The sequence below is a fragment of the Emydura macquarii genome, unplaced genomic scaffold (assembly GCF_026122565.2).
Source record: "Emydura macquarii macquarii isolate MOO-44397 ecotype Brisbane River unplaced genomic scaffold, CSIRO-AGI_Emac_v2 contig_973, whole genome shotgun sequence".
In the NCBI taxonomy this organism is placed as follows: Eukaryota; Metazoa; Chordata; order Testudines; family Chelidae; genus Emydura; species Emydura macquarii.
The window spans coordinates 716,652-739,944 of NW_027131110.1; the positions used below are offsets into that span (position 1 = coordinate 716,652).

Consider the following 23,293-nt stretch of genomic DNA (forward strand, 5'->3'; position numbering starts at 1 on the left):
AAGGATCAGAGCGGAAGGTGTTTAGTGTGCTTTTGTGCTCCTAGTTCCCATGAGCCCACCTCACAAAACTGCTACACAATTTGGTACTCTACTCAGGTCTGGAGTAATGGGGATACAGCAGGTAAGGCATGAGATGTGCTGGTAGAGCTTGAAGCAAAGCTTGCCCCCTATCCAGATTACACTATGCTCAGCTTTATCTGGTACGAGACATGCTTCTCTGGCACAAACCCTAGTTTCACCCACAAATTATTTGTGGGAGCATGAACAAGACACCAGCCAACCAATGCTGCACAGAAAATCTGAGATATTAAAAATGTACTGACAAACATTAACAGTGCTGCCAGATCTTTACTGAATGTTTAAAGATTAAAATCTTTTTGCACTTTAGTGGGTATATAGCAGAGTCCCCATGGGCACACTGTGCGGTAAACCAAATGGAAGAAATAAGAGCAGCTATGCTGCAGGAATTAAGGAACTAAACAGAAATCTGAGTTATACAATTTACATTCTCCTTTTAAGAATGGGATTTAAAGAGTGGTTAGTTTTTAGTGAAAAGGGTAGTCAAACAGGGATTTTCCATGTATTCTAGGAGAAGCAACAGCTGCACAGTTTCTACACATCTGCAGAATAGATAATTTTTGTAGCATGAATAATTATAGCCTAAAATATTACTCTTGTATATCAGAGTATCTACTGAAGTAACTCAATAAAGCAAAAGCACCTGCACATTAGAAACTCAGCTCAACTGTGATAGTTACTAACTACATTAGAGTTTTTAAAGTCTAAGAATGGCCCAAACTATGCAACACGAAATCATCACTAGCCAATATACGCCATCAATCTGCAGTTCAGGTCTAATGAAACACTTTTCTCATCATTACTGTTGTCTAACACCATGCTCAAAACACAACCGGGAAGAAAGTCATGAAAATAGAATGGAGATGAAGAAAAACACATCTGTACTTCCATTTTGACAAAGCCATACAATCCAGTTGGTTTTATCATAGCTATTAGAGATGGAAGGCATTATGTCTCATATGGTCTGAACCCCCCTCACTACCATGGGGCTAATGCAGAATTGTTCCCTCTGGAATATTTAAGTGTTTTGTTTCGTCTGCTTGTATATTTCCCAAGTGATTGTGTTTTCATTTTGAGTCTTATGAATCGGAACATCTGAAGTGCCATTCTGGATCCGAACCAAAGTCCATCTTGTCCAGTATCAGAGGCTTCAGAGGTAGGTGTAAGAACTCTGCAGTAGACAGATGTGGGATAATCTGCCCCCCCCCCCCGAGTAGGTCTCATCCCAATTACTGATATTTAGACATTGGCTTAAACCCTGAAGCACGTAATTTAAGATTCCTTCCTAAATGTTTATAATTTATTATGACAACTCTGGATATACTAGTTACTTATAAGTGTCCAATCCCTTCTGAACCTTGCTAAATTCTTGGCTTCAACATCTTCCTGTGGCAATGAGTTACATAGTCTAACTAAGTGTTGTGTGAAAAGACATTTCTTTTATCAGTTCTGAATTTCCCATCTTTTAATTTCATTCAGTGTCCTCTTGTTCTTGTGTTACGGGACTGGGAGAACAAAATTTCCAAATATACCTTTTCTACATGATCCATTATGTTATATACTTTTATCATGTCTCTTCTTAACCCTTTTATGTCTTACAATTGTGCATACCAGTTACTGTGTCAGTAAGAGTCCTGTTTGGGCCACAGGTCTAACAACAACTACTAACAAGTCATGTCAGGTACCAGTTATTTATACTTTTATATAAATGTTTAAGACTTCATCAGCAAACACTACAAACTTTCTATATTCAAATGTTAGCAATAGGAATAAATGGGTGGCATTTACAATGTAGTCCAAGTTCCATGCAGGAAAGCTGTACATTATAAAAATGTTTATGTTTAAAAGACCCTAAACGCTATTGGACACTAACCATAACTTTGCCGCAGACAAATGTGTCACACATTTAGCTTCAACGTTCCTGGAATTGTTGATACAAAACTGATTTATGATAAACTATATGCAAGACGTATTGCTGACAATTATTTGTTCAATAATTGTCTAGGTCTCTTTCTGACCTATTAAGTACAGACAAAGTAATGGGGGACCAAAGAGAGAGATGGTATATTAAAGACTAACAGATTCATGCTATTATCATACTCTATATAGATAATATATATGCTGGTTTCTGGCTGATAAAAAGTACTCAAGATAAACCTGATTTGCAGAAATTTCTGCATTCAAGACTTTCAACCTACCAAGCTTTTCTGGCTCATCTGGACCCGTTCCAGCAATGCAGCTGCTCTCTAGCCCGTATGTTGGATCCACCTTTCCAGAGGTTCTTGCTGCCTCCTGCACTTTCTTGACATGGGCTTCAACTAGTTCCAGTGGTACCTCTTCTCGAACCCGAGAAAATTCCTCTGTTAAAGAATTGTAGAGGAAATACTATTGTGTCTGCACGTCACTGGTCAAAAATAAACAGTTTTCACAGACCCACACGTAAATATGATGACAAAATGAATTTTCAATATATTCTGAAGTTCCTCCTCACTTGTAATATAAAGAAGCTCATTTCCTCCCTTAAATGTGGCAGTTAGCAGTAGTGAGAGTTAACACCTCTTCCAAATTCTACAAATGCAAATCAGCACATTTATCCTATCTACAGAAAATGAAATGATCAGTTACCGAGTATGCAGGAACTATTCTATCCAACCATGAATTGCATACACAACCAGGAAAGCAACAAGTTAAAATTAACAGAACTGAAATCAACAGCTAGGATCTTTTTGTTTTATCTTTTTTTCTACAAGATTCCAAATAAGTGATTTAACATTGTAGCAGTATTTCTTAATGTACATTTAAACCAAATTATGATAAAAAATAATACTGGGCACATATACAGTGCTTTACAAACATTAACCCATTAATGGTTCATAGAATCATGGAAGTGTAGGACTGGAAGGGACCTCAATACATTATCTAGTCTAGTCCCCTACACTCGAGACAGGACTAAGTAATAACTAGGCCATTCCTAATGATAGAAGGCAACAGACTGGAGGGAGATGAAGGCATCCTTAAAAAGCAGAAGGGTTTCCAAAGACCTTCGTCAGCCATACACTGTCAGTTTATTTCAGTAGCACTGGTAAAACGCAAAACAGATGATAACCATACTGGTAACTCTTCCCTGAATAATTGTACAGATATTTGATTTGGTTTTCAACTTATGTTGGCTACATTTTGGAGGAACACTAAAGACAGTAGCCGATCTTTCTGAAATTCAAGAGGAAGCCAGCGCCAAGCACAAAGTTACATGCCAGACAAAACCATAAGGAAAGACAGCCGTGGTGACTCCATACCTAAAGCAGCTTTAGCAGCAGCTGATGCCACCCGAGGATCCACCACAGATGCCAAAAAAGCAACAGTGCTCATCACTGGGTTCCCAGACTGGCTGAAAGGTACAGGCTGGTAAGCCAATGGACCTAGAGATGCGTCAGAGTTCTCCAGATAAGGGTCCTCTATGGGAAGTCTCAGAAAATGAAGAATGCATTCATCCTGGGTGCGACTCCCAACGTGCTCAGAGACTTTATTCCAGTCATCTTTGTACATCTCCAGAGCCTGCAACAGAGGAAGAGTAGGAGTAAGAATTGTTTTGCAAATATTGCTATGTATACACAAGTTGTATTGTTTCACTGCCATCCATTGCGGTGACAAACAGAAGAGTGAGTAAAGAAAGGGGAACTATGTGAAGGGGAGTATATAAACATTGATTTTTCATCAAAACTTGTTTAGACAGTGGACGATCTCTCACTTAAACACCACGTTGAATTTATAGGCTATGGGAACCAGTAGACAGTATAATGCTGGTCTTTTATTTTGTATTCCAACCACACAAGCTGGTTCTCTTATTACTAGTTCAAAAACTTGGAAGATTTTGCAAAACAACTGTTTAATTTGTAAATCAACACACAACCTATATTGAGACTATTTAAACACACCAACCTTTGTAACAGACTGCAGCAAAGGGGAGTGATGGTTCTTTGAGATGTGTGGTCCCCATCTGGATTGCAATCCTACTACCATCCCCTCCGCTATGGGCTCGATGCCTGTCAGTAAGAGGAAACTGAGGGGGAAGCGACCAGCGCAGCCTTATAAGACCTTGGGTGCACCATGTGGCTGATGCAAGGCGTGCACACGGGTCAATGGAGTCTACTCCAAACAGTTCCGGCACATGGCACACATGCGCACCCATGTCCGGAATCCAGATAGGGACCACACATTTCAAAGAACCATCAGTTACAGTAAGTAACTTCCCTTTCTTCATTGAGTGCTGGTCCCTCTGTGGATTCCAGAGGTGGGTAGTGTAGCGAGCAGTAATCAGTGTGGAGGTGGGCACAAGGGCTTAGCAGATGTGAGAGTTTGTGGGATTGCGCGGCCCACTGGTGCATCCATGGTTGATGAGTTGGCAATGGCATAATGTGCAGTAAACGTGTGAATAGAAGCCCATGTTGCTGCCTTGCAAATGTCATGCCATGGGACGAATGCGAGGAGGGTGGACATGGTGGCTTGTGCCCTTGTGGAGTGAGCTATGATGCCTGGTGGTGGAGGGACTTGGGAAAGGGAGTAGCACTTCTTGATGCAGTGGGAAATCCATTTAGAGATGCATTGGGAAGAGAGAGCGCAGCCTCTATAGCGTTCCGCCATAGCGATAAAGAGTCTGGGCGAAGCTCAGAAGATGTAGGTACACTGGAGATAAAGGTGGTGCCCACCAGGACCTTGGACGGGTTGCACCACCATTACAGGGAAGTTACTATTGATAGTGGGAGGAAGACTCGTTTGTTGAGATGGTTCTTCTGTGGGTTGTACCACCAATCTTAGCCACTGTTGGAGGCACCTCATGTGGAGGTGCATATATGCTGCGACGACAACAAAGACCTTTGTGAACCCGGGAGGAGCGGTGGCTATCCTGAAGGTGAGGACATGGAATTGGTAATGAGAATGCCACATCATAAAACAAAGGAATTTGGGGTGGGTGGGATGAATGGCCACACGGAAGTATGCATCCTTCATATCGAGAGACGCGAACCAGGTTCCACGTGCGTGGGAGGGGATAATTTGAGGGAGTGTAACCATGCAGAAGCGGAATTTGTGGATGAATCAATTTAACATCTGTAGATCCAGAATGGGCCAAAGGTCTCCTCCATTTTTCAGTGTGAGGATGTAGAGAGAATGGAAGCCATAGCCTTGCCAGTGTTGAGGAACTCGTTCTATGGCCCCCTTTAGGAGGAGTGTGTGTGTTTTCTTCTGAAGGAGGTGTATTCGAGTTCGATCTGCAAGGCAGCTGTGAGGTGGGTGATGGAGGGTGTGGGGGTGTGAAGGTGTGGAATTCTATAAGGTATCCCTGGTGTATGATGTCCAGTATCCATCGATCGGTGGTAATCTTGCTCCAACTGTGGGTGAAGAGAGCTTGGCCCCCGAAAATGACTGGGGAAGCTGGGGAAAGGTTGGGATGGGGTTTGTGGATCTCTGAGGAAGAGTCAAAAGGGAGGTCTCAGAGGACATTGATGGGAGGTGGATGTAGTGGAAGTAGAGGCTTTAGAGTGTTGGGGTTTCTGGGAACATTGGTGGTGGTGGTGGTGTTCCTTTTGGCAAGGAGGGTAGGGTTGGCAGGTAGGTCAGATGGGGTATCTGGATCAGAAAGTTTGTCGATTTTGGAATCGGGTAGGGGCTGGAGTGAATAGGCCCAATGATCAAAGTGTAGCTCGAGAGTCTTTAAGGGAACGAAGGCTCTCATCAGTCTTGTTGCTAAATAGTTTCTGGTTGTCAAAGAGGAGGTCCTCCAGGGTGGTTTGGACTTCCTTGGGGAAACCAGATATTTGCAGCCAAGAGCCTCTTCTAAGCACCACCCCTGATGCTAGGGAGCATGCTGCTGTGTCTGCTGCATCTATCGCCTCCTGGAGAGAGAGCTTGGATACCAGTTTGCCTTCCTCGATAAGGGCTCTGAAGTCCATTTGTTTGTCCTCCAGAAAGGAGGCTTGGAACTCTGCTAGTTTTGAGTATGACTTGAAGTCATACTTTGCTGGTATTGCTTGGTAGCCGGCTATACGGAACCGCAGGACAGCTGATGAGTAGACCTTCTGTTCAATCAGGTCGAGCTTTTTTGCGGCATGATCCGGGAGGAGTGGTCTTGGAATGTAGTTGCCTAGCCTGTCGAATTGCTGCCTACACCACTAGCGAGTTTGGTGGTGGATGCATGACCAGGAAATCAGTGTTCCTGGCTGAAATAAAGTAACATATCTCTGCACGCTTTGGAGTTGAGGTGCAGTAGACTGGGGCATCCCCCATTGTTTGGGCATGTTGGAGGGTTGCGTTGTGTATCAGTAATACAACACGTGACGGACCCACTGGCTGCAGGATGTCTAAAAACTCATCCTGGGGGTCTTTGACATCCTCTATAAGTAGATTAAGTGCAGTGGCCGTACGTCGCAGGGGGGTCCTGGTATTGCCCATGGTCATCCAGTGGGGACAGGGATGGGGTGGATGAGTGCTTTATCCAGAGACGATGATGCACTGGTGGAAAGTGGTGGGTCCGATGGTTCCAGTGGTGCAGTGGTGCTCCATGGTTCGTCATATACTGAAAGGTCTGGTTCCAAGGACCAGACTGAGTTGGAATGTTGTTCCAGGAAGGGATTCAGATTCCCACCAGTTGTGGATAGCCATAAAGGGCCTTGCGAAAAATGAAATTGCCTTCCTTTACAGAAAAATCAACTATCTACCTTAAAGCATTCTATTGTCTGATCAGTACCTAAGATGCTGTTGATCACTATAACCAAAGTTAGGGAAGCCGGGGAACAGCCATCTCACAACTACACTTGGCCTCTCTCAATATCCAAGACTTCCCAATTGGGTCTTTAACCCCAGGATATGGTACAGAAGCAGCACTAGCTGCACTCATGGAAGATTTCCTCCTGGCCATTACACGCACAAAAACAAGATCCATACTGAGATTCCTGCATCATCTCTCATCAACTTTCTACACAGCTGATCACAAGATACTGCTGGAGCACATTACCTTTGAAGTGGGGAGCGGTAATGCTATGAGCGTGTTCAGACCCTTCCTCTGAGTGATCTCACTGATCCTTCACTTTCACATCTAGAACCCTCAATGAGAAAGTACGAACTCACTTGTCAACGGCATACAGACGTCATTCAGCTCCACCTATTCTCCTGCCAGAATGTCCCAGTGCCTAAATGGTGGGTCAGCATCTGAATGAAAAGCACCAGGAGAAGATAAACCCAGACAAGATGGAAACAATGCTACTGAGAGAAGGAAGTATTCTGAAGACCCCATCAAATTTGTCACCAATTTGAAATGAGGGATCTGTCCTCCATCAAAATAATTTTCAGCCTCAGGATCCTCCTAGTGCTTTTTTACTGCTACCAGATTCACAAATAGTGGTATCTACCAGACCACCTTCTTCCATCTATAACTGGCCAGGAGTCAACACCCTATCCAAATGGATATCAATTTAGGCACATCCTTTTGTAACCTCCATGAGGGACTACTGAAATATACTGTACTTGGAAACAACAACTGCCTTGAAAAAGCCTCAAGTAGCTCTAAATGCAGCAGCCTTCCTTCCAAACAGGTAGATGTGAGTCCTTCACCTGATCCTGTGGATATTACATTCCCCACACACTGATGACAAGATCTTATGTAAGGCTCTGGTTAGAGGCCTCAATAGACTGGGCTCAGACTACCTCAGCAGTGACCACTCTCACTACAACCAGGACTTCCTATGACAATTGCATTTCTCAAAACACTGGATGCACCCATTACAAAGGTGAAAGTCTAGAGCAAGAGAAAACAATCGTTGCTCAGCTGCTTTTAAACTCCCTTCTACAAGATATCTGAACTATCAGAAATTTCCTCATCTTCAGGACAACATCAAGGTTTTCTGGTTTATATTCCCCTCACACAAGGAAGATTTACATGGACTTTCTTCACTTGCAGGGAAGGAGAGAGACTCAAAAGGTAGATCAGCTTTGAATAGACTACTTGACATATCGATTCCCACAAGGCACTGCAATAGCATGGTGATGGGTGCGTCAAATTTCTAGATAGAATATTCTCTTGTGAGAACTCTAAGACACACAAGTGCAAAAAGTAAAAAGACATTGGAAGTTTCAGTAGATATGCCAAAGACTAAAATGGACCGAAGATCGAACTATCACTCTCACCCTCTGAGGTAGTTATTCCAATTTAGGACTGAGGGGAGGGAAGCTTGTACAAGGGTTGAATATGCTGTCACTTGTGGGCTGGGGGTAAAGAGGACCTCAGTCTCCAGGATTATAAGTATAGCACCTTTCTCCAGCACTAATTTTTTTTTAAGCCTAGAATGAATTGCTTTTCAGACTGGAGTCCTGACCTCACAAGCCTGGAAGGAAGTGTTTTTGCAGTAGCAAGTGCCTCAGGTATGATTGTTTCTCATCAAAGCCATGGTAATCTATTGTCACAGGACATTTTGGGATGTCAAGGATGCTGAGAGTCAGCTAGGGAAAATACAAGCTGAATAGCACTTTGGAAGGTGTGGAAAGAGACTAGCCAGATGGATAGCTGAGCTGAAAATTGAAATATGATAAATGTGTTGTGCATTGACCAATTTGAAGAAACACATCCATACAAGGTGGCCTGAAGGCTTGTTTTGTATGATGGTTTATAAGTGGTTTAGTTTTGCCTTGTTGAAACTTTTGAATCAGTTTATCTTGCAGAGTTTAAACCTAGCATATCTATAAGTGGTAAAAAAAAAAAAAAAAAAATTTGCAGACCTCCAGAATGACCTTGGTCCACTGCTGTACTCTCCACACAAAATGTAGGAAACAGGATTAGGTGAGCAAATGCCACAGAAAATGTATCTGGATTATTCCTCTGGGACATTTTCTTGCCATTTTTGAACACCATAAAGGTATAGTACCTTTCAGTATAAATTAAAGGATCATGGCTGGATCACCATAGTTTCCAATCAGTTTTAACCAAGTATAAAACTTCATTTACTGCAGTGAGGTGTTGCAATGTTAGATTTGCAATCCAGATGTTGGATTTTCACAAGTCATTCTATTATTTCTCTTCCATTCTAGCGGAACTACAACATTCCATGCTAGTCAAGTTATGAACTAACACTAAGCCCTGGTCTATACATACTTGTCGATTTGGCGGCAGTTGATGGGGGTTACCCAAGTTATGCAGAGTAGCTTGGGTAACTCCTGTGACTGCTGTGCTTCCCTTCTGCGCAGCATCTTCACTGCACTGCGCCAATGGGAACCGCATTCCTGTCAACGCAGCGCTACGCCACTTGAGGGGGTGGTTTACCAGTGTCAACTTCTGGATTGATTGAGTGGGTCTTCACTGACTGCTCAATCGATCCAGATAGATCGAACTGATGGCGGCGACTTTGCCGCTGTCAGTATAGACATACCTTAAGGAAATGGTCAATAGAATGTTGGTGGAAAGTTATTCCACCAACATGAAAAAGAAGGTTACTGACCATGTAACTGTTGTTCTTTGAGATGTGTTGCTCATGTCCATCCCATTGTAGGTGTGTGCATGCCTCTATGCATGGTTATCAGAACTTTCTTCCCTTTAGCAGTATCCGTAGGCTGGCTCCGTTGCCCCCTGGAACCCCCCACACATGCTGTGGTATATGAGGCACTGCCAGCCCTATGCCTCCTCAGTTCTTTCTTGCTGCCAGCTCCTGCAGCAGGGACGGCAGGTGGGTCATGGAATGGACATGAGCAACACATCTCGAAGAACAACAGTTACAAGGTCAGTAACCGTCTTTTCTTCTTCGAGTGCTTGCTCATGTCCATTCCAATGTAGGTGACTCAAAAGCAATACCTTGGAGGTGGGCCGGAGTTACGGATGAGCTGCCTGCAGCACTGCTCTGCCGAAGCCTGCGTTGTCCTACGCCTGCTGGACAATGGCGTAGTGGGATGTGAAGTTGTGTACAGATGACCAGGTGGTAGCCCTGCAGGGGATCCCCAACAGAACATATTTTTTGCGTTATTTATACAGAATCAGCCTAACACTACCTTCTTGCACTCATTTGCTGAAGCTTTTTCCAGAAAGTCTAAGAGAACACATTAAAGTACAGTTCTGTAGTCTAGAGTCTGAATAGTGTGTCAACGCACACCATGGTTTTCCTATATAATTACATGACTAGGTGGCTACCTCTTAACTTGCCTCCCCTATTAATAGTAATGAAGGAGAAAAGTTAGTAAACATTTAACAGAATCATCTGCATTCTAGAAACAGATACACTTCAAAAAGGAATGTTAGCAGTTTCCTCTAACACTCTGTGGCATAGCCCGGCAGCTGTGAACATTATCAGAACTTTCAGCCTTCACCTACTTGCAAATATATACATCACTCCAAGGGTGTTTCTTTCATAGCGTAAAACCAGGTTTGCAACTATCTGTTCGCCTTAAGACCTCACCGCACCGTAAGATATGCTCTGGTGCACATTACGGTCCTGGGGCTGCAGATATAGGAATCACATTTTACTGGAAGATAAAACAAATTTCCTCATGAAAAGTATCCTCATGAATTCAGGAGTGGAGGCACCACCATCCATTATTCTAAACTGCAGGGGATCCCTCAATTGTCTGATTCCATTTCACTAAACTACACCCGTTTTTAAATTCAAAATCAACAAAGAGGAATTACTTACCTGTACTGTAACTGGAGTTCTTCACGATGTATTATCCAGATGTGGATTCCAATCAAGGTACGCATATGCTTATGGGACATGATCAGACATTTTTGCTAGTAATGTCTGCTCGGTCCATGCACGCGCCCTGAACACCCTCATGCCCTGTACCAAGAGTACAAAGAGTGAAGCTGGACTAACTACCTCTCTATTTCCCCCTCTATTGCAGAGCCCTGGCACGTAATAGGACTCCTAAGCGGAGAGAAAGAAGGGCAAGTTGTTGAAAACACACATGGACAATACATCTCAAAGAACACTGGTTACTATACAGGTAAGTAACTTCTTTTTCTTCTTCGAGTGATTGTTCCTATGTGTACTCTATTTGAGATGAGCCCCAAGCAGTGACCTGAATAAGGAGATGGGAGCTTAGAGTCTTACCCAAATAGAGAATGAAGGATTGTTCTACCGAAAGAAGCGTCCACTCGAGATGCCTGTCACAGCACAGCATTTAAAAATCTATGTATGGAACCCCAGGTGTCAGCTTTTCAAGTGTCAATCATGGTGGAGACATTTTTTAAAGATAGAGCTCAAGGGACCACAGTTCTAGTGGAATCGGCCTAATATTATGGAACCTCATGGAACAGTCCAAAGAGATCCACTTTTAAACAGCCTTTCCTGGACTTTTTTTTCCCTTCTAGCCTAGAAAAAGACTTGCATATCCCACATCTTGCTGGAATACGTGATTCCCCTGGCCAAACAAACAGTGTCAGCCATTCTAGTGAAAGGCTCTCTCACAAGAGGTGCAGTACTTGAAACTAGGGGATTTTGTAAGAGACATCATCCCCACATAAGAAAAAGGTTAACTCTGTTCTTGATAAATGAAAGTGGGGGAAGGGAGGAGGTGCAGAGAGGCATAGTAACCAAGAAAGAAGGACACCCCAACATTAGTAGGGTGAGAAAATACAAATAAGGAAAAGTGGAGAATCCCTTACTGAATATGCATTAGGCATAGAGCGTCAGCATTATAGAAGTTGTATCCCAGCCTGTGGGCCTTGGGAGATGCAACTCTTGGGAGGGGCCGGGATGATGACCACTGGTGGTGGTGACAAGGAAGATAATGACTAACACTTCAGGTTCTTTTGCAAGGGTTGGTGAGAGTACGTGGATGCTCAGAGGCGCATTCTCTACCTACCTTGCTGGGTTGGAGTGTCTGTAACTTTGCTAACTGTGTTAATAAAACTATTACAGAGGGTTTTTCCTAAGTGTCAGTATTGCAGCCATGCACATGGGGTTCCTGACTGATGAGTAATTTTAATAATACTGGACCTGATCTTGGAACAAGACCCTACCAAATGTCAGAGTGCCAACTGAGAATTCTTAGGTAATCAATATGCAATCAATAGATCAGGCAACAGTGCATTTATGGCCTAAAGAGACACTGCTAGTAAAAATCTGGAATTAAGAGCACATGCACATCTCCAGTGGGGGACACACATGGATAATCACTGGAAGAAGAGCCTGATTACATTTCATCTCACATACAAAAGCCTTCTTTCTCTGGATTACCTTCAGTACCCAACATTCTCCTTCATCAGCTCTTACCTCTAGTAGCAGCAGTGTCTCTTGCTCTGTCCATTCTCTGCCAGCACTGGCTCCCTTACTCTATAAAGGAAGAAAAGTCAAAATAGATTACTTATCTTTGCAGGGCACTACTTTGAGCAAAAGCACTTCTTGCAAAAGAGGCAGCTGTAATGGTTCAGTCCACTACCACAGTCTATTAGTCATTCTTCACAGCGATCCTGCTATAGTTGATCATATCGCTGCTTACTGCAGGCAGCTGTCCAGTCTGCAAGAATTACACTACATAGAGTTTCAAGAGACACAGGAGGATAGGAAAATGTGTTTAACTAAGACAACACTTGCATAGTAGTCCAGCTGGATTGTATTAGGTGGATAGTGGCTACAGTAATGGACAGTTTGAGAGACAGAAGTAGTAGATTCTTACTAGAAAAATAATACTCAAAAAGAGATGAAATTACCTGGAGTGAAAAAAGAATCTCAAAAGATAACTAATAATGAAATGCAAGCTCTCTGAAAGAGATACATTCCCTCCTTATAACTGCTGTCCTCTGAATGAGTATTTAGCACACCATCACTCTTGAGCTTACTGTATCTATACCACACTGATTTGGGAGTTACTTAAAAGTTCCCTCGAACCTTGAAACTACAGAACTCTTGGAGAGGATACTATCACCAGCTTCAGCTGATATAAAAACTCCATCATAGATGTCAAAGCTTCCCTCATAAGGAGGGACGTACCACCTACTTATGAGGGAAGGTTAATGGGTTTATGTAGTTCTGGGTAAGACACCACCTTCAGAGAAGTGTAATAAGTGCCAATAATTTATTCTCTCCCCAGATATCTGTGCTGCACATAAATTAAAATTGTCAGCCGTCAGACACTCACAATTCTTACACAGGTTGGTATGAGTGCTTGAAAAGCAATTGTGTATACACAAAATAAAATCACTTTCTGAAAAATAAACCCTATAGCCTAAGCCCATTTTTATAATTGTATTGAATAAGTGTTGAGGAACACCTAGAGAAAAGGACAGAAACTCTCACTGAATGAGTGTATCAGTTAAAAATAAGTGAATAAGTTTCGCAGTGAAATCTGGTATGGATTGAATACTGACTTCTAGTAGTTACCCTCCAAAATTCAGTCTCTAGAATAGTGTGACATTTTCAGTTGTAATCCTCAATCTGTGTGCTCTTTGGGATAATACATACTGCTCCTATGGAATCCATGTCCAAGCAGTTAGTCTTGTCTCAAGTAGAGGTGAATGAAACAATGATCAGAGGAGAATCCTGTATGGTTACCAACATGAGGCAGCATGGAATAAATGCACCAGGGTTTCTAGGACACCTGAGAGTACTGCCAAATACCTCCTCCCTAAGGAGCCAGACGGGTGAGAGGGAGAGAACAGTGTGAGATACAACAGGGGGTCCCAAAAGCATGGCATTTTGTCTTGACGTTACACTGCAATGGTGTGTCAGAGTATTAGACCAGTTTATGGAAAGCTGCAATGATGGTGTGTCGGAACATCACTTCATGACTGTGGCTCTCTGAGCCACCCTTTGCTGTCCAGTTCTGTAAGACTGAGGAGCACTGACACATACGAATTGGCAAAATAGAACAGTCTCTAAAAAAAAATTCTGATTAGAGGAATTTCTCTCCCAACCGCCCATGAAATCTATTTGGAAACTTTCAGCATTCAGTGTGTGATATCTACGATGAGATAGGAATTCCCAGAATGTTTGGAGAGGGACAGTGCTGATGAGCTTATGGGAGTGTAAAGGTTTGTATTTCTATTGAGTTAATTAAGTTTCAGGCACCTGGCACAACTACAAGGGGCCACAATTTAGAATATTGTCCAGGTGGAATAGGACAAGGACAGAGAAACAGCAACATCCAACCTAGTGATTATGTAATTACTAAGGTTTGTGGAAGGAGGCTCAATAGAAGCCAAAGGGAAAGGAAAACCCAAGCAACTTTACCTTTGCCAAGGTCTTCTTTGAGTAAATGTCTGTACGAAGCCCAAAGTTCTGCAGGTCAGTAGGCTTTTCTTTGTTTTTCTCAGGAAAACTCAACATCTGCTGGGCAGCAGGGACCTAAGAACCAAAAAAAAAGCAAACTGAAAATAGGGGAGAGAGATTAAGGAAGTGATTTGCTTCCGCTCCCAACAACCAAGACTGAGCAAAAGAACAAATTATCATCAAGATGAATATATGCAGGTGTGCGCTGAACTAGCGTTCTCCCTAACTCACCACTACCTACACACAAAACTAGCAAATTTGGGCTTGGAGTTCTGTAACTATAGTTGCAGCATTACTCTACAGAATGATGAAGAGATGGAAAATCTACTACTCACAGAATCTCACAGACTGAAGAGGGTATGGAGAGAAGGAAGTATTTTTTCAGAATGTGCATGAGCTACCTACTCCATTCAGGTACACTATAGCACTGACTGTAGTCACAAATACAGACTGGCTACAACTACGTTAAGCGATTCCCAAAACACAGTTACCACTATTTCTATCTGAATAAGCAGGTGTGCATGCACACGGTGGTGGCACCTGTAGGATTTACCTGAGGAGCTCGGAGATGGAGTGGCATAAGTCCAGAAGGGGTATCAGCAAGCACATTGAAGTGAGGAGTAGGAGGAGGGCCCATTGCCATTGGACGGCTTTCTGGATCCACCTGGTAGTTAACAAGACCCCACTGCTCCAGAAAAGCATGCACTCTACGGGACAATATTACATGATTAAAGTCTGAAGAAACAAACACTCAAGAACATCTGAAGTTGTAGAAAGAAGATACTAGGGAGAAAGTTCAAGTAGTTTGCTGCTAACCAAACACATGCAGGGTGTGAGCTGTTCTATGGCTGCCTACAATTCTCCTTTATCACAGACAGGAAAACATAACGCATTTTGTGAATTCACCATGCAGGCTTGACATCCCACTTCTCTGCATTCAACAAAACAAATGACAGACAATTTCAATTATGGGTAATGGGAAACCATTTCAGAAAACAAATATAAAGCTAGGCCTGCTGATATGAAAACTTTTTTGAGGGGTGGGGTGGCAGGGAGAAGAGTGGGATGAAATGTGATGGTTTCCATACTATGCATCAGTTGGCTTCTACCATCTGCCTCAGGGTGATTGTGCATCAGTGATGCTATATGCATGGAGTCAAACAAGCTTTGGACTCTTGTATGACAAGTGCTATTTAAAAAAAAAAAATGTATCACGATATAGATAGAACATGCACACTTGACAAAACCACAAAGTGAGCTGCCGTACTGAAAATTCTGAAAACATACTTAAAAAACAGCATGGTAGAAGCTGAATATCGTTGTAATGGTTAACATGCAATCTCTTGCTGGTCACCAAGCCCATGCCCACAGTATTTACCTTGCGCTATTGTATTTACTGTAAATAATAGTATTACAAAATATGGTGTTCTGCTAATAGAAACATAACTGATATAGCCCAGGCCCCAAGTCTTCTACCTCACTAGGCAGAAGGTGTAACTTACAATTTGTAACGAAGCAGCTCTGCTGAGATAAAATGTATTGTTACAGCTGAGATTAGTGGCTGCAAGATTTAAGATTTTACCTCATTACTGCACATACATCCCCAGTCAGGTTCCTTCTACAGGCAGTGCTGGTCAAGTATTCCTGAGGGTTTAAGCGATACGTATCAATCATGAAGTTACGGTAAGCCAGGTATCTGGAAAGAGAAGGCAGTTCATAGATATTTGAAAATTGACATAGGTACATAGTGTCATTTCAAATTCTGACCATTACTAACGTATCTCCATCCTTCAATATATACAGCATGCCACGGATGCCTGATATTTAGTTCACGGACTACAGAATCCTAAAATGAACACCTATAACTGCAGGGTGACAGTGAAGCTGAAGACTTGCAGCGTTTTCTTTTTACTCCTTGTGAACTTTGCAACAAAGCAATCAATAAAAAGCACAAGAAGTCTGTGTGTATTTCTTTTTGATCAAACTTGTTTGTGCTATTATCTCATCCACTCCCTCCACATTTTATATTTGTGTCTATTTAGATTGTAATCAGGGACCATATCTTCCTCTCTGCATTGCCAAAGTGTCAACTATTCTTTGTGTGTTTAATAAATAACATGCAAATTAAAAGTAACTCTCCCATTACCAAAGTAGTCCTTTCTCATTGTTGCGAAATATAAGCAGACCAAATAAAAAAAAAATTAATTTAAAAAAAAAAATTCTTATTCAAATGAGCGGCTCAAACCTGGCATATAAAATGCCAGAATCATTAACAATTCATTTAAATTTTTGTTGTGGTCACAGGGGCAGATGTGCTTTTGGGCCATTGACCCAAACATTTAAGATGGCTAAGGAATCTGCTTTTAATTCACAAAGGTACAAGAGGGCCACCATACATTGTCCTCCCAGTGCCCTTCCCTATCCGCCTGCTAGCCTGGCTGCAGCTTGGGCACCATATAAGGAGGCACTAGCAGCTGAAACAGCATTCCAGTTCAGTAGAGCTTTATAGACGGCTGGCTGCAGAGGGAAACTATAGTAACTCTTTGATGCAAAAACAAACTGACTAATCATTTCCCCCTTCTGCATCAAGTATGAAAGCATCTTACACTTGGAAGAGCAGAAGAAGAACACTTACTAGGACACTACACAGTTCCTCTCTGTAGCACTTCTATGTGTAACAGTAAAGGAAGTGAAAAGAGCAAAACAAAGACATGGGGAATACGCATACAAACTATGAGAAAGTGCGTGAGAACAGAGAGGAGAAAAAGAACAAAGATGCGGAGGGAAAGACAGATATTGACTATGAACCTCACATTGGTGCCCCAGATCATCTTCCCACCTAAGAACTGTTGAACAGACAAGTTTGAAAATGAGTCTCTACCTGTAATTCTACTTTGAAGCCATCAACTTGCAGGATTTTCATGCTTCCTAACACAAGGCAGGGCAGAATTCCCTAGGACCTTAATATTTTGAGCTTCTGATGCAGCAGCAGTGCCTGCTGCCATACTTGCTCATCTGCTGGTCAGCAAGTGTCACCATTTCTCTCTATTCTCAGCCCCTTTCAGTCAGTTCCTGAACTGCATGAGAAGCAATACCTCCCAATACAAGCCAGTTAGAAGTTACAGAAGTAAAAGTCATAAAATGAATACCAGAACACACCAAAGGGATGCAAAAAAAACCTGGGATACCACCTCAAAAACAGACCTCCAAACTAGTGGGCGAGTGACTCTCCAGTATGGGAATACAGAGTATAGGTAACTAGCTCTTCATTAAAAATACTCATAAGAGTATGTGTGCACTCTAAACGTGTGTGTATAGTAAATAGGTATGGGACATCCCAAACTTAGTGTACAAAGAAAAGAGGTCAGTGCCTAATAAGCACCCAGAATTTAAGTTGTTTAAACAAAAGGAGGAATAAGATGCCTTTGAATGACAAGAAATATAAACAGACAGATGCCTCAATGATGCATCCCTCAAAAAAAGCCACTTTCAAAATCTGGCCAGCTTAAATAAGGACATCATGAAAAAAACTTTGAAGATCTGGGAGAGTTTGGGCTCATCTATTTTGGAAACTGATTTTGCAGGCAAGAGACCCAAGAGGGATTTACTCTCCAGAGGCCAGATACAATCACACTTTTTAAATGCATGCAGGGAGGGTAATGTGGCTGTTTTGTGTAAGCCCAGGACAGTAACAAGCCTGAGGTTCATACTGAAACCAAGCTATTCTGGATAGTGCAGTGACATGACCTGCCAGCTGGAGTTCTGTCAGTCCATAAAAGTAAGAGAGGTAAATCAGAGCCATTTAGATATAGTCCTCGATGACAGAATTGCCCAAGGAATTGGCATCCAAAGAAAAAAGTTGGTTGAACTTTCTACAGTCTTTCATTTGGTCAACATGATCAGCAGTGGCCAGACTTTCAGTCCCATATACTCTGAAGGGCTTTTTTCCCCCTTGTAGCTCCACTGATCAATGCTACCAATATGTACAGACTGGCTAATATCCCAGAGTCACAAATGTTGGATTTTGGTGCTAACTGAAATACAGCTTAGGATCCTTCGTGGCTTTTGCTGCTGCTGAGGCTGTTCATCTAAGGAAAAGGGAAACCGGCATGTCTGAATCCAGCTGTCATACTGAAAGTTAGGCCTGGTCTACACTACAAACTTAGATCAACGGAAGCCGCCTTATGTTGACCTAATAATGTATGCATCTCCACTACCATGTCCCTTCCATTGACCTAACTCACCTGTAACGTTGACTTAATTATTCCATCTCCATGAGAGGCATAAGGCTTTAATTGATGTTGATGGGTTGACAGAGAGGCAGAGCAGATGCAGCGTTGTATAAGTTGACTGAATTGGCCTCCAGAAGGTGTCACACAATGCTCTGTGACCGCTCTGGAGATCGTTTTCAACTCCGCTGCACAGCAGCCAGGTACACAGGAAACAGCCCCTCCCCAGTTAAAGCCCCAGGAAATTTTGAATTCCCATTTCCTGTTTGATCAGCACGGAGAGCTTGCCAACGCAGCTGATTATGGCGACTCAATGCCACAAACATGCTCCAGCCTGGAGTATACAGGAGATGGTGGATCTTATTGGTGCACAGAAAGGAGTCTATGCAGGCACAACTCTGATACAGCTTAAGAAAGGGGAGGTTACTTACTGTAACTGATGGTTCTTCAAGATGTGTGGTCCCTATCTGGATTCCATCGTGGGTGCACATGCACGCCATGCGCCGGAACTGCTGAAAGCAGTGTCTGTCAACCCTTGTGCACGCCTCACATCACCCATGTCCAAGGTCTTATGTGTCTGCGCAGGTTGACGCCCCCTCAGTTTCCTCTTACTATCAGGCACTTAGCCCTAGGCAGAGGGGACGGGGGGGCGGGACTGGAATCCAGATAGGGACCACACATCTCGAATAACCATCAGTTACAGTAAGAAACCTCCCCTTCTTCTTCGAGTGCTGGTCCCTCTGTGGATTCCATCTGGGAAGCTTAGCTAGCAGTAATCAGTATGGAGGCAGGGCTAGCTCTGTGGATGCCAGAGTTTGCAGGAGTGTGGTGCCACTGGCACATCGATGGATGCAGCATTAGCTAAATCATAGTGAGCCGTGAACATATATGTACAAGTCCAAATTGCTACTCTGCAAATGTCCTGCTCTGGAACGTCAGCAAGGAAGGCCATTGTAGTCACTTGTGCTCTTGTGGAGTGTGCCCCGATATGAGGTGAAAGTTGAACTTGGCAAAGGGAGTAGCATTCCCTGATGCAGCAAACGATCCAGTGAGAGATACATTGGGAAGAAAGCACAAGCCCCCTGCAGCGGTCCGCTATCGCCACAACGAGTTTCAGCAAGGTCCTGAAGGGGCGGATGCATTGGAGGTAGAAGGCTAGGGAGTGTAGGGTCCTCTCCTTGGTAGAAGAGTGAGGTTTAAGGCAGAAAATGGAGAGATGAATAACCTGGTTGAGGTGAAACTGGGAGGCTACTTTAGGAAGAAACTTGGGATGAAGTCGCAGGGAGACTTTGTCCTTGTGAAAGATGGTAAAAAGGGGGGTCTGCCATCATGGCCGCTAGTTCACTAACCCGTCAAGCTGAGGTAATAGCCACCAGAATGATTATTTTCATAAATATGTAAGTGAGGACGCAGGAGGATAGGGGTTCAATGGGTGGCCTTATAAGCGTTGAAAGGACTAGGTTAAGGTCCCAGGCCGGGGTGGGGTTCTTGATGGTCAGAAACAAGTTGAGTAAACCTCTCATAAATCAAGCAACACTGATTTATGTTGGCTGATGTGATTTCAGAGCCATTGGCTATTATCTTTGAAAGCTCGTGGCAACTGGGGGAGGTCCCTGATGACTGGAAAAAAGCAAATATAGTGCCCATCTTCAAGAAAGGGAGGAAAGAGGATACAGGGAACTACAGATCGGTCAGTCTCACCTCAATCCCTGGAAAAATCATGGAGCAGGTCCTCAAGGAATCCATTTTAAGGCACTTAGAAGAGAGGAAGGTGATCAGGAACAGTCAACATGGATTCACCAAGGGAAAGTCATGTCTGACCAATCTGATTGCTTTCTATGAAGAAGTGACTGGCTTTGTGGATGTGGGGAAAGCGGTGGACGTGATATACCTTGACTTTAGCAAAGCTTTTGATACGGTCTCTCACAGTATTCTTATCAGCAAGTTAAAGAAGTATGCGTTGGATGAATGGACTATAAAATGGATAGAGAATTGGCTAGAGCATAGAGCTCAACGAGTAGTGATCAATGGCTCCATGTCTAGCTGGCAGCCGGTCACAAGCGGAGTGCCCCAGGGGTCAGTCCTGGGGCCGGTTTTGTTCAACATCTTCATTAATGATCTGGAGGATGGGGTGGATTGCACCCTCAGCAAGTTTGCAGATGACACTAAGCTAGGGGGAGTGGTAGATACCCTGGAAGGTAGGGATAGGATACAGAGGGACCTAAACAAACTGGAGGATTGGGCCAAAAGAAATCTGATGAGGTTCAACAAGGACAAGTGCAGAGTCCTGCACTTAGGAAGGAAGAATCCCATGCATAGCTACACACTGGGGACCAATGAGCTAGGCAGCAGTTCTGCAGAAAAGGACCTGGGGGTAAAAGTGGATAAGAAGCTGGATATGATTCAGCAGTGTGCCCTGGTTGCCAAGAAGGCTAATAGCATATTGGGCTGCATTAGTGGGCGCATTGCCAGCAGATGGTGGGAAGTGATCATTCCTCTCTATTCGGCATTGGTGAGGCTGCATTTGGAGTACTGTGTCCAGTTTTGGGCCCCCCACTACAAAAAGGATGTGGACAAGTTGGAGAGAGTCCAGCAGAGGGCAACAAAAATGATTAGGGGGCTGGAGCACAAGACTTATAAGGAGAAGCTGAGGGAACTAGGCTTGTTTAGTCTGCAGAAGAGAAGAATGAGGGGAAATTTGATAGCAGCCTTTAACTACCTGAAAGGGGGTTCCAGGGAGGATGGAGCTAGGCTGTTCTCAGTGGTGGCAGATGACAGAACAAGGAGCAATGGTCTCAAGTTGCAGGGGGGGAGGTCTAGGTTGAACATTAGGAAAAACTTTTTCCCCAGGAGGGTGGTGAAGCACTGGAATGGGTTACCTAGGGAGGTGGTGGAATCTCCATCTTTAGAGGTTTTTAAGCTGCGGCTTGACAAAGCCCTGGCTGGGATTATTTAGCTGATGTTAGTCCTGGTTAGTCCTGCTTTGAGCAGTGGGTTGGACTAGGTCCTGAGGTCCCTTCCAACTCTATGATTCTATGACTAAAGACAGAGGAGTCATCCACAGGTGGAAGGGAAAGCACTAATGGCCACTAGGTGAACTTTTATGGAGGAATGAGCGAGCCCTTGCCATCATAGGTAGAGGAGGTAGTCCAAGATGGTTGGAATACTCATGGTCAATAGTGAGTAATTACTGTCTGAAGCCCACTGAGTAAACCCGTTGCCATTTGGCCTGGTAACAAGTCCTGGTCATGGGACAGCAGCTGTGTGTGAGGACCTGCTGCACTGGGGAGGAGCAAGCATTGTCTACCTGTTAGGCCCATCCAAATACCAAGCTGTGAGGTGGAGTGGTGCTGGGTTGGGGTGCTGGATGCAGCCGCGCTGTTGGGTAAGTAGGCTCAGTAGGAGGGGGATTGGACGGTGGATCGACAAGTGTAGTACATACGAGTACCAATGTTGTCTGGGCCAGGATGGGGCTATGAGTATAATCTGTGCTTGATCTTGTTTCAGCTTGCTGAGTACCCGGGGGATGAGTGGAAAAGGCGGAAAAACGTACCGGAGGTCCAGCGTCCATGGGATGAGGAAGGCATCCCTCTGTGACCCCCGTCCTAAGGAGCCCCTGGAGCAGAAGAGGGGGAGTTTGCTTTTTGTTGCCAAGGCAAAGAGGTCCCATGTGGGGGTTCCCCACTGCCAGAAGATATCCCAGAGAATAGGGTCGTGGAGTTCCCATTCATGGGAGCAATGGAAAGAGTGGCTCAGTTCAACTGCAAAGGCATTGTCTGTTCCGGGTAGGTGTGTCGCTTGTAATGTTATACTGTGCTGCAGACATCAATTCCACAGGTGGATTGCTTCCTGGCATAGGGATCTATTTCTCCTTGTTTGCTTACATAGAATACTGTTGACATGTTGTCCATAAAGAGGTGAACACGTTTGTCCCGGAGTAGGGAAAGGAGGTTGTGGCAGGCATGTCAAACCGTTCTCATTTCTAGGATGTTGATATGCATCCTTGCCTCTCTGGGAGAACACAGCCCTTGAGCTACGTAGCCCTGTATGTGGGCCCCCTAGCCCACGAGCAACATGTCTCTTTAAGAGGATCATGTCTGGTTTGGGTTAGTGGAAAGGTATGCCCACAAGAAGTTTGGAGGGGTCTCCCCACCATGCCAAGGAGGCTAGCACTCTTGGCGGGAGGGAAACCCATTTGTCCAGGTTGTCCTTTTGGGGGTCGTAAACCATCCGTAACCAATGTTGTAGGCAGCGCATGTGAAGTCGGGTGTACGGGGTGACCGAAGTAGATGCTGCCATGTGTCTGTCTGAGTTTGTATGCAGGCCCTGTGAGTATCTAAACCACTGTTGTTGTGGTGGCATTTGTAAGGGTGCATAGTATTGTCATGGGCTGCGTTCTGGGGAGAAATGCTGCTCTGGTTAAGATGACCAGTCAGATTCCAATGGTTCCATATGGCATTCTGAGTCTCCTTGTGAGTGGAGTCCTCCATCGGTTGCAGGAGTTCTGCCATGGGGTTCAATGGTGATAGGCAGCATGGAGTGCGTTGTATCGAGTCCAGTGGACTCGTTGACGGTCTGTAGTCCATAGGCGCTTCAGAGATGAGCAGGCTGACAACGTGCTTCATTTTCTTGTCTGCCTTATCCACTCGCGACTTCTAACCTGGCTGATCATGGCTCAAGGAGGGAACGTGGCATTTAGAGGGGGTCCCTCTCAGCGATCAGCTCTTATGTCTGTGGCCATGTCTC

General features: G+C 43.9%; 1 protein-coding gene across 3 annotated transcripts in view; it reads right to left on the reverse strand.

The window, feature by feature from the left end:
- The window catches only part of SMARCC1 (SWI/SNF related, matrix associated, actin dependent regulator of chromatin subfamily c member 1), a 172,773-nt gene that overhangs the window by 70,728 nt on the left and 78,752 nt on the right, over window positions 1-23,293 (reverse strand). For all 3 annotated transcript variants that reach the window (XM_067544507.1, XM_067544506.1, XM_067544508.1), the window contains 6 exons: window positions 15,901-16,014; window positions 14,872-15,025; window positions 14,280-14,393; window positions 12,324-12,383; window positions 3,375-3,633; window positions 2,277-2,438 (listed from right to left, as the gene is read on the reverse strand). In XM_067544507.1, the coding sequence (XP_067400608.1) occupies window positions 2,277-2,438; window positions 3,375-3,633; window positions 12,324-12,383; window positions 14,280-14,393; window positions 14,872-15,025; window positions 15,901-16,014 (863 nt within the window). The remainder of the gene's footprint in view (window positions 1-2,276; window positions 2,439-3,374; window positions 3,634-12,323; window positions 12,384-14,279; window positions 14,394-14,871; window positions 15,026-15,900; window positions 16,015-23,293) is intronic.